The sequence below is a fragment of the Pinus tabuliformis genome, chromosome 1_1 (genome assembly GCF_031772625.1).
Source record: "Pinus tabuliformis cultivar Carrire ecotype Pingquan chromosome 1_1, CPIR1, whole genome shotgun sequence".
In the NCBI taxonomy this organism is placed as follows: domain Eukaryota; kingdom Viridiplantae; phylum Streptophyta; class Pinopsida; order Pinales; family Pinaceae; genus Pinus; species Pinus tabuliformis.
Genome location: NC_142297.1, coordinates 418,597,395 through 418,611,361, shown reverse-complemented (window position 1 = coordinate 418,611,361; position 13,967 = coordinate 418,597,395). Strand labels below are relative to the sequence as shown.

The following is a 13,967-nucleotide window of genomic DNA, read 5'->3' as shown; positions in this document are numbered from 1 at the left end:
GGCATGAAAAACCAAGGTGGAAAAGCATAACCAAAAACCCTAATTCAACCCCAGAAGTCAACTCATACTCCTCAAAGGAATTCAAGGAGGTTTGAATGTATTTGCAGGCCTATAAGAATAGATTGGTGGTTTTGGGTTTTTGTATGCAGATTCTGGAGGTTAGAGGTTATTTTGTTTTCAGTGTTTCGAGAGCATCAGGAGTCGGAATTGGAAACTGTAAGTGGCGTTGGAAAGCTACTTCAGAGGGCTATATGATGACAATGGTCAGAGGTACCTATGTGCACATTCATTCTGGTCTCTTCTCTGTCTAATCAACACCTTATTCTCATTCCTAATCAAATGGTCGCCCATCTTGAAAGCGAACCCGAAGATGTAGTCCATCAGGGACAAACTCCGTAATTAATCTTGATGTCTGGTATAACTGTGTTTTTACTATTTTCACTCTTGTTATGCATCGATTTTATGTTTAATTAGCTGTCGTAAAGTGTTCTGCTCCAGCATTTTTCCTTGATTTTCGTGCTTTCAGTTAACATTAAACTCATAAATGGCTAATCAATTCTATGTCAATTTTTAGTATATGGTCATTTCAAATCATATAATTTGGTATCAGAGCAAGTTCCATTTTTAGAAAGTGCCATTAAATGTTAATCAAGTCAAAGTCGCAACGAGGAGAAGGAATCCTTGAGCAGATCGATCTAGAGATTGGAAAACGAAGAGTCGTTCAAAAATTGACCATGTCAGGACCTAATGCAAGTGACAACATTCAAAAAAAACATGAATGAGGAACAATTTCAGCAGGCATTCTTAACCATGCAGAAGATGTTGAGATAATTGTATGAAGATAAGAAGGCGGAGATGCTTCTTCTTCAAAGCCATCAAAGAAGGACAAAGGTAAAGGCAAGGTTGATAAACTTCATTCACCTCCATCATCTCCATCATCTTCTTCTTCTTCTTCTTCTTCTTCTTCTTCTTCTTCCAGTGAAGAATCTGAAATGGAAAAGAAATCTAAGAAAACATCTCTTTTGAAACTTGATGTTAAATTTGAGTTACCAGTTTATGATGGCGAAATGAATCCTGAAAATCTAGATAACTGGATAAAGAAGTTAGAAGTGTATTGTCACATTCAGAACATTTCTAGAGATAAAACTAAAATTCAGTTAGCTACACTTAGAATTGGGGGGACAACTTTAATCTGGTGGGAAAGCAAAACTTAGATAGATGTAAAGCGTAAAGGAAAAGTCATCTCTTCTTGGTCTAAGTTTTTAAAAGCTCTTAGGAAACAGTGTTATCCTTTCGGATACATGCAGCAAGATGTTATTGATTAGCAACATATGAGGCAAGGTAAAGGGTAGGGTGCTTAGGATTTCACTCAAGAATTCAAAAAGAAAGCATTGGCACTTGGTATTTCATTGGATACACGAGAAACTTTGTTAAAATACATCGGCAGTTTACATTCATATTTGCAGCATACTTTATTGATGTTTAATCCTGATGATTTTGATGAGGTGTGTGTTCAAGCCATACATATTGAATCAGGTGGCAGACCATTCAAGTTTTCATCTCAGTCATCCAAAGAGTTGGAAACCAAAGATTTCAGTGACAGTAAGGGGAAGAACATTTCGAAGAGAAAGAAATCAGCAATCGTTCAAAAGGAAAGACCTACTTGTTTTCATTGCCAAAGATCAGTCATGATGAATCGAAGTGTTGGAAACTTAATCCAGAACTTAAGCCCAAAAATTTCCTTAAGGCGAAGGATGAAAAGAAGGCAATTGCAGCAGTCTAGAAGGATCTAGGTTCAGATTCAGGGGATGAAAGGAGGATAACCGCCATGGTTATGACAGGTAAAACTTCTGATACTGGTTCAAGTTCGAAAACTAATGTATCTTCTTCAAACATAAATCCTTCACATCAGGGTAAAAGAGTCGAACTCTTCCACATAAGGATAACTTCTAAGCATACAAAGATTGACACAATGTTTGACAGTGGACCGCAACCAAATTTAATATCTGAACGTATAGTTAATCCATTGGGATTGGAGACACAGAATCATCCAAGACCACACCCATTAAGTTGGATTAATAAATCAACTTAGATACATGTCATAAAGCAGTGTCGGTTAAAATTTGTAATTACATCTAAGTACATTGATGAAGTGGAGTTAGATGTGGTCCCAGTAGACATATGTGGAGTTGTCTTAGGAATTCCTTATCTTTATGATAGAGATGCAGTGTTTTACAGAAGAGAACATAAATATCACCTAAAGAAAGAAGGGTTTGAATTTATTGTTAGGGCACATAAATACAAATCAAACTTGGATTTAATTGCTACAAATCAAGTTAAGTAGTTAATAAGTTCAAGTAAATATGTACTCATGTTTATTAAGGAACAACATAAGAATGATTGTTCGGAATGCAAGATTCAGTTTATAGATCAATTGCTCAAGGTGGTTAATTCTTTTCCAAGAAATATTATTCATAAATAGGATAAGCAACATGAGATACATTTAATGTCCTATGAACATCTTCTTAAAGACAGAATGAATCTCAACTCATTCATTCAACTGAATTCTAGAAACTATCATCATCAACAATGTATTGCAGGGAATGGTACATGTGAGTCTAATCAGAGACTTGTTTCAGATGGTATGTTTATTTTCAGTTTCAGGGGTGTGGGTCAGTATTGGGGAAAGTCAGTGTTACATTTCTTTGGTATTGCATCAACATTTCAGGCTTTAAAAAGTAATGAAATCTCTTTTCAAGTGGAGAGGAAGTTTATCAGTTTTCGTGACAGAGCATTTTCGAAAGTAGATCTAAAGTTTCCTTATCATGATTTGAAAACTAATGCATTAAGTGAAAGTGTTAGTCAATGGAAATATCAGTTGGTAGACGAAGAAATAGTGATTCATGTAAATAAACAATTACTTAGATACTTTCAAAGTCAAACTAATTTGCAGCAGTATTTACATCACAACTGGATGAGTTCTGTGCAGCAAGTTCACTTAGTAATCAGCCAACGGGAAAGCAAATCAAATCAAGTAATTGATATGAAGTCAAAATAAAGGAGTCTTTGAATATTTCAATTATTATGGAAATTAGCTTGTTAATACCCATCAGATGTATTGGACAAATTTCTTCAAATATTGTTTTCAAAGATGTTTTTGAATCACTTACTCATGATTCTTCATGGAAAGAATTCAATTACCATGTTGATAGCAGTTTGTTTTCCCATCGTCGCAAGTTGTTCATACTACGGATGGATGAAACAGGTCACCGACTCGAAAGGTATCATGGTCATCATCTTTAGGGTCATCACTTGTAGGTGATTGATCGAATGTATTGGTACATCGTGAGGTCAAGGTGGAAAGAGAGGGAGTTCTACCCTCATCGACTATTTAATTAGTCAAACTTTTGTGGTCCAAAAGCTTTCAAGGGGAGAGGAATGATCCAGGAGGATCCATTGGTTCAATTGTATAGGTGTTCAAGTGTCGTCATCAATGTTCAGAGTCGTCATTAATTCAGTTCACCTTCGACATGTCGACAGTGTTGGTTATGATCAGGTTGTTCAGGTAATGTTCATAGGTTTTCATGGCATTCAGCAGAGATGGTTTAGCACCTAGTTGTTGACTTGAATTCATCAACAGTTCCCTAGGGTTTGGTCGACGACATGTGTTTTTGTCGTTCGACAAGCAGAATTAGTGTCGACATGGGTGTCGTCATGGCAGAGGATCCATATCATCGTTTGTCGATGATAGGCATGGGTTTATTGTCATCATGTGATGAATGTCACGAACGTCAGATTGTGACAATATTTTGCATGCGGGTTTCTAAAACTACATGTAAACCCTAATCTATCTACATAAACCTAATGCTAAACACCAAACCCTAAGTCTAAACCATACATTCATGTATTAAAAGTATGTTAAACCCTAACCTAAAGTCCAACCTTACCATACATTACAACACATTAATCCTAAACCTATGTTTAAAACAACTCTCGGCCTATGTAATTAAAAACAATATAAAACATTACATAAAACACATAACTCAACACCTAACTGTTGTCTTGATCACGCGGGAATGGCGAGTAAGTGGGGCATGTGAGCAGAGGTAAGTCGTCGAGGCTTGAGAACCGTGGACCTTAACTACACAAAGAAAACGTAAAACCGTTAGCATGTGACACATCTCCACCAACCAGAACCGCTTGAGAGCAAGCCGCCAAGATAACTGCCCTGCAAATAGTTCAAATCCAAGTGTTCACATGAGTCATTAGCGCCTCCGCCCGGTTAGCTACCAGCTAGTGGTTTCAAGCTAATCCAAAGTCATTTTTGGGTTTCTTATTGTTTAGTTTGTTTTCAAATAATTCGAAGACCATGGCATAATGAACCAAGGTGGCAAAACATAACAAAAAACCCTAATTCAACCCCAAAAGTCAGCTCATACACCTCAAAGGCAGTCAAGGAGGTTTGAATGTATTTGCAGGCCTATAAGAGGTAGTTTTTCTCATTGAAGAATAGATTGGTGGTTTTGGGTTTTTGTATGCAGATTCTGGAGGTTAGAGGTTGTTTTGTTTTCAGTGTTTCAGGAGCATCGGGAGTCAGAATTGGAAACCGTAAGTGGCGTTGGAAAGCTGGTTCAGAGGGATATCTGGTGATAGTGATCAGAAGTGCCTATGTGCACATTCAATCTAGTCTCTTCTCTGTGCAATCAACACCTTCTTCTCATTCCTAATAAAATGGTCGCCCATCTTGACAGCGGACCTGGAGACGTAGCCCATTAGGGACGAACTCCATAATCAATCTTTTTGTCTGTTATAACTATGTTTTTATTTTTTTCACTTCCGTTATGCATTGATTTTATGTTTAACCATCTGTCATAAAGTGTTCTGCTCTAGCAGTTTTCTTCGATTTTCATGCTTTCAGTTAACATTCAACTCATTAATGGCTAATCAATTCTACATCAGTTTTTAGTATATGGTCATGTCAGATCATCGAGTGTCAAGGTAAAGATGCCATGGAAATAAAGCTTTTTCATAACAAAGATTGTAGATGATATGCTTTCTAGATACTCTTTAAAACATGTTTTAGTGATAGTTGGGAAATATTCTTGGAGTTGTGTCATTTGCAATATGTAATCTATGTTTCCATCACATGTTTCCATTCTGCATTCCACACTGAGGTGATAGCAGTAACATGTACTTTCCTCGCAGATTGTGCAGTTTGATGAATTTAGAAGTATGGTTTATGCACATTTACTACATATTTGATGATAGGGTGGTGAAAAGACATTTTCTTCTTGGAGTATTCCTTGCACATTTTTCAAAAGAAAGTATAATTATTAAGTTGAAATTTTTTTGGTGAGACAAATAACAAGGTTTTGAATAGAATGTTATATAAGCATTAAATGGGGAAAAGTGTTGGTAAATACCTCTGGTGTTGATTTGATGAGAGATAACAAGTGTGTTTTTGCATAATTGTCATTGAGAACATTGATGAAAGTTGTTGTTGCAAATTGTAGCATTTGACATCTTTGGACCATTCTTGACAATGTTTTTGAATAGATAGAGTGGTGTGTATTTGGATGTTAGTTGACGTTTTATTGCCATAAAATGTTCTTTGTAATGTTAATTGAGTTGTAGCTGGTGTGCATTGGAAAAGATTATAACTATGATGATTAGTTAATTTGGCAAGTTTGAAAGCACATTTGTTTCCTATGTGACTTGCTAAGAAAAAGAAAATCATAGCAATAGTCATTGATGAATTTGCAATAGAAACCAAAGAATGATTTACTAGAACAACATACTTACAATTGTTGTATCATTGGCAATCTCACCATCTTTGATATGAAGTTCAAATTGCCTATTGTTTTGGTGAAATGCTATAATTGCAACTGTAATAGAACCAATTGGATATGTTTCAATTTATACAACAAGATTCTGTATTGTTTTGTTTATGGTTAATCTGTGATTGTTACAAACTTGAGGTATATTTTGAATTAAATTTTTTTTCATGCAACACTATGTAGCATTTTGAGTCCCCTTTTTCATAGATTCTTTTGTTTCTTGTTGAAACTTATCTTATACCAACAAATTGCTCCCAGGACAAAAAATGTCATAGAATCGATCTATATTATTATTTCTTATGTTGACTGTGATGGTCAATTGTCCTCTTTTATCAATAATTTATAGATTATGAAGCTGCATGGATATGAAAAGAATAATCTCAATCACCAGCTTCCTAAAGGTACTTAAATATTACTCTGAAAGCACTTAAATATTATGTTATTGGTTAGAAGTTCTTGCTGATTCGATTTTAGGAATATATAACGTAGGATTTGTCACTGCATTTCTCTTACATTGATATTGGTCATAAATTAACAAGTTATCTTTTAGGAATAGTGGAAAGTCGGTGCACATTTTTTATCTTTTCCTTTGTCTAAAGTAGATTCATTTTTTTTGTATAGTCATTCTGTATCCTGTATGACCCGAAATAACTATTTATTTCTGCAAATTGTCAAAGCTTCTTGTCAATTTTGGCTAGCAACCTATGGAATATGTAGATGTATAGTTGTTGAGAAACATTGTACCATGAGAATGAGAATCTGAATATGTTTTAAAGTAGGTGATCGATTCATCTCATAAATTAACTTTTGTTTACAATTTTTTAAAGTATGTTTGACTTTGGGGATATTCGAAGGAGACGATAGTAGGGAGTCATTTCTTTGTTACAAATTTTTCTTGTCCTCTGTGTATAGTGCATGCATGGGTCCTTCATACCATTCCAATTTTTGTCCCCTTATATTCCAATAAATTACTTTTATTTAAAAGAGGTGACTTGACCAAGCCCACCATCCTTTCCTTCATTATTTTTTTACTACCTTCCCTTCCAGTATTTCTATAATAATTGGTTGATTCCCCAATTTTTTATTCAACTCAGCTTCTGTTTCCCTTAGAGCTTTATGCTTCAGTCTGCCTTTTTTTTTAGCTCTCAATTTCCCGACTACTATAACTGTATGCCCAAGTTAAGTTCCAAGTCATATGCTGAGTAATGACTCTACCTATTTCCTCACTAACATTTCCTGGAAGGTCGCCCGAGGGTTCTGATGCCAGAGCCACCCTTGAAGGGGAGGCAACAAACTCGATTCCTTTGGTTGGACTTCACTCCATTACTATTTCACCATCCTTAGTTCCATTGATTATCATTTCCTTTTCATTGCTTTTATCTTCTTGCAGGATGGGAGTTTCTTCCACCTCGTGTGGGGAGCTAAGAATGTTAAAAGGGTTAGAGGAGGAAGGAGGTGCGATATTACCCAGAGTTCCTTGAGTTTTTTTAGATGCTCCTTTACCTTTTAGACCTTACTTTTGCTTCTACCATTGTTCCTCCTAGGGGAGTTGAGATATCCACGTGGTTTTTCCCAACTTTAGAAAGTATCTTGCAAAGTGACCATAGCCATGATAGTGTCGACATTTAAAAGGGATTTGTTCATAATCCAAAATTTCTCTACGCTTCCATTCTCCCGAGTTTAGGATAATCTTCATTGGTAAGCCTTTTTCCAAATCAACTTCCACACATATTTTAGCACAGGAAAATTGGGAGCCCTTAGGTTCATATTTATCCAAATACTTTGCCAGACCATTGCCAATAGCCCTGAAGAAATCATCGCTCCAATAAGAGATGGGAAGCCTAGGGAGCTTGAACCAAATCGGAAAAGCAGTGGGAATGTCTTCATCCGAATTGAAATCCAATGTCCATTTGTTCAAATACATACCTCTTGATCTAAAGAAATAAGGCATGTTTCGAAACACAACATGTCGATCTTCTTTGAATTCGAACAGGATTACGAAGAATCTATTTCCCACAGTGGATAGAGGAATCTCTCCTTTCATCATAGATTTCCAAGCCTTGCTCATCCAAAATTCCATAGACTTAGGGGATAGCCACATACTAGTGAACCTTCCAATAAGAGCATGTTCTGCATAAGCTAAGGAATTTTTTCGGGCACCATCTAACACGGTGACATTTTTTACTTCAACGTTTCGCTTGACAAACTTGGACGGGGCCTCCGTCGGATGCGGACGCTTGAAAAGAGAATCTGCCATGACTTGAAAGGCAGCATCGTCAGAGGAGACAATGAGGGGCAGAGGGGGAGCAACCCCCTCCACGGAAGCCTTTGGAAAAATGAAGAAAGACAGAGAATCGAGACGGAAGCAGAGGTGGCAGCAACCCTAGCTCCAATATCCTATTCAATTTTCTTGTTAGTAATAATGTCATAAAAAAAATAAAAATAAAAATAAAAACAATGTAATCACAATAATGGCACCAATAAGTAATAAAAATTATGCCCTTGGTTTCATATGAGAAATGTGAAAATATTTAATATTTGCCCAATCGTAGCATCCAAGATCATTGCTTATGAGCTTCCAAAGACGTGGCTTGGGCAAAATTAAAAATATGTTCAATCCTTATGAATTAGGTATATTTAAAATTTCTCCAAAGCCTTGTTTCTTTAAATACTTGATTATAAGAGAATCTTCAACCGATCATCTAATTAATGCGATATACCATTTTATTAAAACAATTTTGTTTTAGAAAAGTAAAGTCATTTTTCTTATAAAACAAGAAATTTTGATTAAGTTTATGTTATTTTTATTTATTATTATGGCTTCATCGAAATGCTTAAACCTTCATTTGTGAATTATTGTCCAATTCTAAAGGGTTAATATCGCTATAATGTATTTGTACTAATTTTTAGAGTTTTAAAAGGGAATGCCTAGTAAGGAATCTTGGCTAATAATCATGGTTTAATTTTTTTTATGAAAAGTCCAGTGTTATAAAAAATTAAAAAATCTCCAAACCGAAATGCTTGTTTGGATGCTCTTTTCGTCTCCAATAATTGGGACGGAACTCCCATGGATCCCCAATATGAGTTTAGATGCTTGCGAAGATTTGCAGTTTTGCCGTGAAAAGAAAACTCCAAAAGGTCGCATTAAAAATACTCCATTTTTAAGTGGAGGCCCTCCCCTGAAGCAATGAAAATGTTAAAAGTTTCAAATTTTACAAATCGTCGAAGTTTGAAATTCCAACTGTGATGAAAGCCTACTGGGCCCCTTGGAACGTTGAATGAAAGTTCTTAGGCTTTGGCACTTACCAGGCGGCTTGGATCGTTGAATAACAGTTCTGAGGGTCTTGGATTTTGTATAGCAGTTCCTAGGGTTTCGGATCAAGTTTCACTTTAATTTTTCTCATCGCTTCAGCAAATTGAGTCCATCTGCGTTGAACAACAGTTCCTAGGGTTTCGGATCAAATTTCACTCTAATTTTTCTCATCGACTCCAGCAAATTGAGGGCATCAAGTTACGGGATCTGCTGGGCCGCTTGGATCGTTGAACAACCGCTCTTAGCTCTCAGAGACGGAACGCTATCTTCATCTTGGGTTCGATCAGAATGGAGGCGGTGCATGAAACATACCAGGTTTTCATAAACCACAGGGGACCCGACACCAAAAATAACCTTGCGGTCCTCATCCACCGTGAACTAACACGCTATGGGTTGAACGTCTTTCTGGACATGGAGGAACTTCGCACTGGATATGCTATCTGCCCTGCAATCCGAAGAGCCATTGCCAGTGCCTCCATTCAAATTGCGATTTTTTCTAAGAGTTACGCTGAATCACGTCCGTGCTTGGATGAACTGCGTTGGATTTTGAGATCATCTCATGAGCGCACGATTATACCTGTCTTCTGTGACGTTGAGCCTCGTCATCTTCGAGACACTAGTAGGGGGCCTTACGCCGCCGCCTTCCAAAAACATGAAGCCAAAGGCAAAGTCACCACCGAAGTCGTGGAGGAATGGAAGGGAGCACTCAAGGAAGCCGCAGAAATTTCTGGTCTCGTATTCCAAACAGATAACAGGTGAATATATCTCATATTTTTTTAAATATATCTCATATTTTTTTTGAATTCAGATTTCTGATATATTTTTTTTTGAATTCAGATTTCTGTGATCTGAATTTTTGAATACATATTTTTGTGATCTATAATGAATTTTTTGAATTCAGATTTCTGTAATTTATATTATGAATGTAATTTATATTATGAATGTTATGAGATCCATATCATACTATAATTTAGTTTGATCCATATTATACCATAATTTGTTTTTTTTATTTTGTCTGGAGATAAACTAGATAATTCGAAACTCATCTGACTTAAAATTTCTTTATATAATTTTACAAAAAATTCCCATCAACATCTAATATTACTTATTTTTCATATCTAATATTACTTATTTTTCATATAAAGTACTTGATATGCGAGTTTGCTCTCAGTTTTTTTATGTTAAAGCTGATCATCACTGTAAACATTTTGTTGACAGTAATTATGCCAAGTTTTTGGAGGATATTGTGCAACTTGTGTTAAAAGAGGTGAAATATGAGAGCTTAGAGGTCGCTGCATACCCAGTTGGGCTGGACCAAGCTTTGGAGGATTTTGAAAATAAAATTCCTACACAGAGCGTCATAAATGTAACGGTAGTGGGGATTGTGGGAATAGGTGGAGTGGGGAAGTCAACTCTGTCTAAACATTTTTTCAATAAGAGACGTTCAGATTTTAGCAGGTCTTGTTATTTATCTAACGTGGGAGAAAAAGAAGATTTATCATCTTTGCAGAGGCAGCTGTTTAGTGATCTGGTGGGTATCTATGTGGACATTCTGAGTCCGGAACGCGGTAGGACGATGCTACGAAAGAGTCTTGCAGGGTTAAAAGTTCTGATTGTTGTGGACGATGTGAATGATGGAGAGAAATTGAAGAGCCTCCTAGTTACTGACATGTTGGGACCCGGTAGTCTCATCCTCATCACATGTCGTGATAAGATGATAATCAGAGGCTTCCCTGCAAATACCTTGCTGTATAATGTAAAGCCATTGCCCAGAAAATATGCAAGAGAGCTCTTCTGCCGTCATGCTTTTCTTCAATCGAAACCATTTGAGGGATATGAAGATATAGTGAAGGAGTTTTTGGAAGTTTGTGGCGGATTACCTTTAAGCTTAAAAGTATTGGGGGAACAGGTTGCCGGGAGGCTTGACAGAAGGTACTGGAGGCGGAAGTTGGAAAGGTTCTCTCAAGGACTGCCATTCCCGGAAGCAGATTCTGTAATAAACACACTAAAATGGAGCTACAGAGCTTTGAACATGGAAGAGAAGGAGATGTTTTTGGACATCGGTTGTTTCTTTGCAGGGGAAGACAGAGAACTAGCTATTCGAGCATTGGAGGGATTAGGGTTTATTGACGATGTTCGGGATTGCCTTGAACGACTCAGTCAAAAATGCCTCATGGAGTTTGATGATTCCGTGCAGTATGAAAATGAAGATTGCATAAGCTACGAGCCCAGGTACAGGTCCGATATGGGGTATTACCTACTGGCCGAATCATTACCACATTGGAGTCCCAGAATTGGGATGCAAAATCAAGCCAGGGAATTGGCCAGAGATATTGTGAGAGAAGAATTTCGCTCAATGCACAAACCATTACGGCTTTGTTGCTCAACCGATATTGCAAACAGCTTGTCGCAGGTATGCCTGTTTGGTCTCTTATTCAATTGTTAATTCTGAGAAAAACAGTTTCAGATCATAAGTTTTATTTTGAATTTGATATTTGTGATTGCCAGGACGGATCAGAAATATGTCTAATACGAGGCATTCGCATCCTTAAAGGTCAGAATCCGCCTCAACTCCCTAATAACATTAGGGGTCTACGTCTTCTGGTTGTTGAACATCAAATAGACCTGCAGTCGCTCTTTGGTTCGGTTACCTCCGCGGATTTGGTTTGGCTACGTTTACGCAATTGCGGATTCACCACCATTCCTTCTGCCATATCACTGCGAGGTTTAAGAGTTTTGGAACTCCAGCGTTTCAGTCACGAGGGTTTAGAAGAGTTTTTCAGTAGTATGGATGAAGTAAGTATATATAAACGGTAGTCCCAAGTAAGCATATTCATGTATTCGGTTCAGAAGGATTTTTTTATTTAATTTAAGTGTGTTGATTTTTTTAGTTGATATTAAATGTGTTTATCAATTTTGTGTTTGGAGAATTTGTTAGGTTGCATTGATTTTTAATAAATCTCCAATTTTTTAGAGATTTTCAAAGCATACTTAATTTTAGAAAAACTATCTTATATTTTATAAAAGATATAAACTCTTAGATACTTTTATTTTTTATCATTACATGGGATTGTAAGTAAAATCAAAGTTAATAATAATATTTGTATTGCAATAATTTTCTTTTGTTAAATATTTATAAATTGTAAATACAAATCCAGCCTTCTACTATATCAACTACATCAATACATTTTATGTAGTTGCACTGGTTAGTAAATTAGTTTCATTGCAATTTCATTGTACAGGTAGTCAGTTCGTGATAATTAATACATTAATTTCAATGCAGTTTCCTTCGGAATTGCGTGAGTTAAATGTTGGTGCGGAGAACTCCGTTTTATCTGCATTTACTTACAGTTGGAGGCAACCGGATAATCTTCAAGCTGCACAGAAAACCAAATCATCCGATAAAGATGTATCCAGATGGTTTCCATCTTTTTCCCGTTTTCTAGAACGGACGGGAACCTTTATGACAAACTTGAATAAGATGGTGTTGAAAAGAATCCCATTGGAATTGCTTCCAATTGATTTTTCCAATCTTAGAAACCTAAGACATTTAGATTTATCCGGCTGCAGTAATTTAAGTCATCTGCCAGAGTCTTTCTCTAAGTTATTGCATCTTGAATATCTAGCATTCAGAGACTGCAGTGATCTATTGATCCCGACTCATATTTTGGGAGAAATTTCCACACTTCAGTATATCGACTTCAAAGGCTGTGCAAATTTGGCACACTTGCCAGTGGGAATCACATCTCAAAGGCACTTAAGATATCTTAATTTACTAAACACTCTGGTAGAAGAATTGCCTGGGAACATAGGGCTACTGGACAAGCTAGAACAACTAAAAATAGGCAGCCCACTGTTACAAGAGTTGCCACGTTCTGTGACCGATTTGATGGGCTTAAAAGAGTTGATTCTCTACAAATGCGCCCATTTACATCACATCAGCATACCTATTGAAAAATTAAAACATTTGGAAAAATTAGAATTATCTGATTCTGAGGTGAGGACGCTACCAGCAGGAATATTGCAGCTGAAATATATCAAAGTTTTGGCTATAAACAGCTGTCCAATAGTTGAATTCAGTTTTCAAGACCAGGGGATCAATACCAGTGTTCATCACGATGCTTATTATATGGATTTTGTAAGAGAATTATATTTAAACAACACATCCATATCCCAGATATGCATTCCTGAGCAAGTTTGCCCTAGGATTGAAATTATTGATTTGTCATGGAATTCTCAACTGATACAGGTTCGAGGCTTCCCATCCACGGTCGTACGACTGAGCTTGGAAAATTGCACAAAATTGAAAACATTGACAAATCTTTCAAATCTTGTACACCTCAAATTGCTGAACCTCAATTGGTGTAAAGAACTGGAACTGCTGAATGTTGAAGGTTTGAGATCACTGGAAGAAATTAGAGCAGAGAGCTGTTGGAAGCTGAAGAACATTGAAGCGTTCAGTCAGCTGGAACGGTTAAATTGCCTCCGCATTACACACAGTGGAGTTATTTGGGATGATATACTCCAATATTTTGTGAGTATTTATTAAATATCGTACTAATATTTATTCATATAAAAAGCAATGGTAATGAAATAAACGTGGGTCGCAAGGTCCGTAGGTTTGAATTTGAAAGATTATATATGTGTCATCGTATGATGAAGTTGAATTTGAGAAATTTGTGCAGACATGGCCCTCGCAAATATCAGCTGCTATGGTTAGTGCCAAATATCCTAATGACATGGTGGGTGTATTATTTTGGGAACATCAAGCTTGAAACTTTTTTAAATATTAAATTTTTGCTGATTTGATATTATTT

At 36.5% G+C, this 13,967-nt stretch overlaps 1 protein-coding gene and 1 non-coding gene across 3 annotated transcripts in view; one reads left to right on the top strand and one right to left on the bottom strand.

Moving 5' to 3' along the window:
* Positions 1-8,292: 8,292 nt before the first annotated feature.
* Positions 8,293-8,435, bottom strand: LOC149213483 (small nucleolar RNA snoR2/U65). Its single transcript, XR_016251326.1, has one exon. It is a non-coding gene; the product is annotated as a small nucleolar RNA snoR2/U65 (small nucleolar RNA).
* A 530-nt stretch (positions 8,436-8,965) lies between these two features.
* The window catches only part of LOC149213481 (TMV resistance protein N-like), a 32,397-nt gene continuing 27,395 nt past the window's right edge, over positions 8,966-13,967 (top strand). For both annotated transcript variants that reach the window (XR_016250827.1, XM_089392025.1), the window contains exons 1-5: positions 8,966-9,905; positions 10,369-11,563; positions 11,659-11,946; positions 12,434-13,684; positions 13,836-13,892. Coding sequence is in view for 1 of the 2 variants with exons in the window: in XM_089392025.1 (XP_089248151.1) it covers positions 9,439-9,905; positions 10,369-11,563; positions 11,659-11,946; positions 12,434-13,684; positions 13,836-13,892 (3,258 nt within the window). In the remaining variant the exon portion in view is untranslated. The remainder of the gene's footprint in view (positions 9,906-10,368; positions 11,564-11,658; positions 11,947-12,433; positions 13,685-13,835; positions 13,893-13,967) is intronic.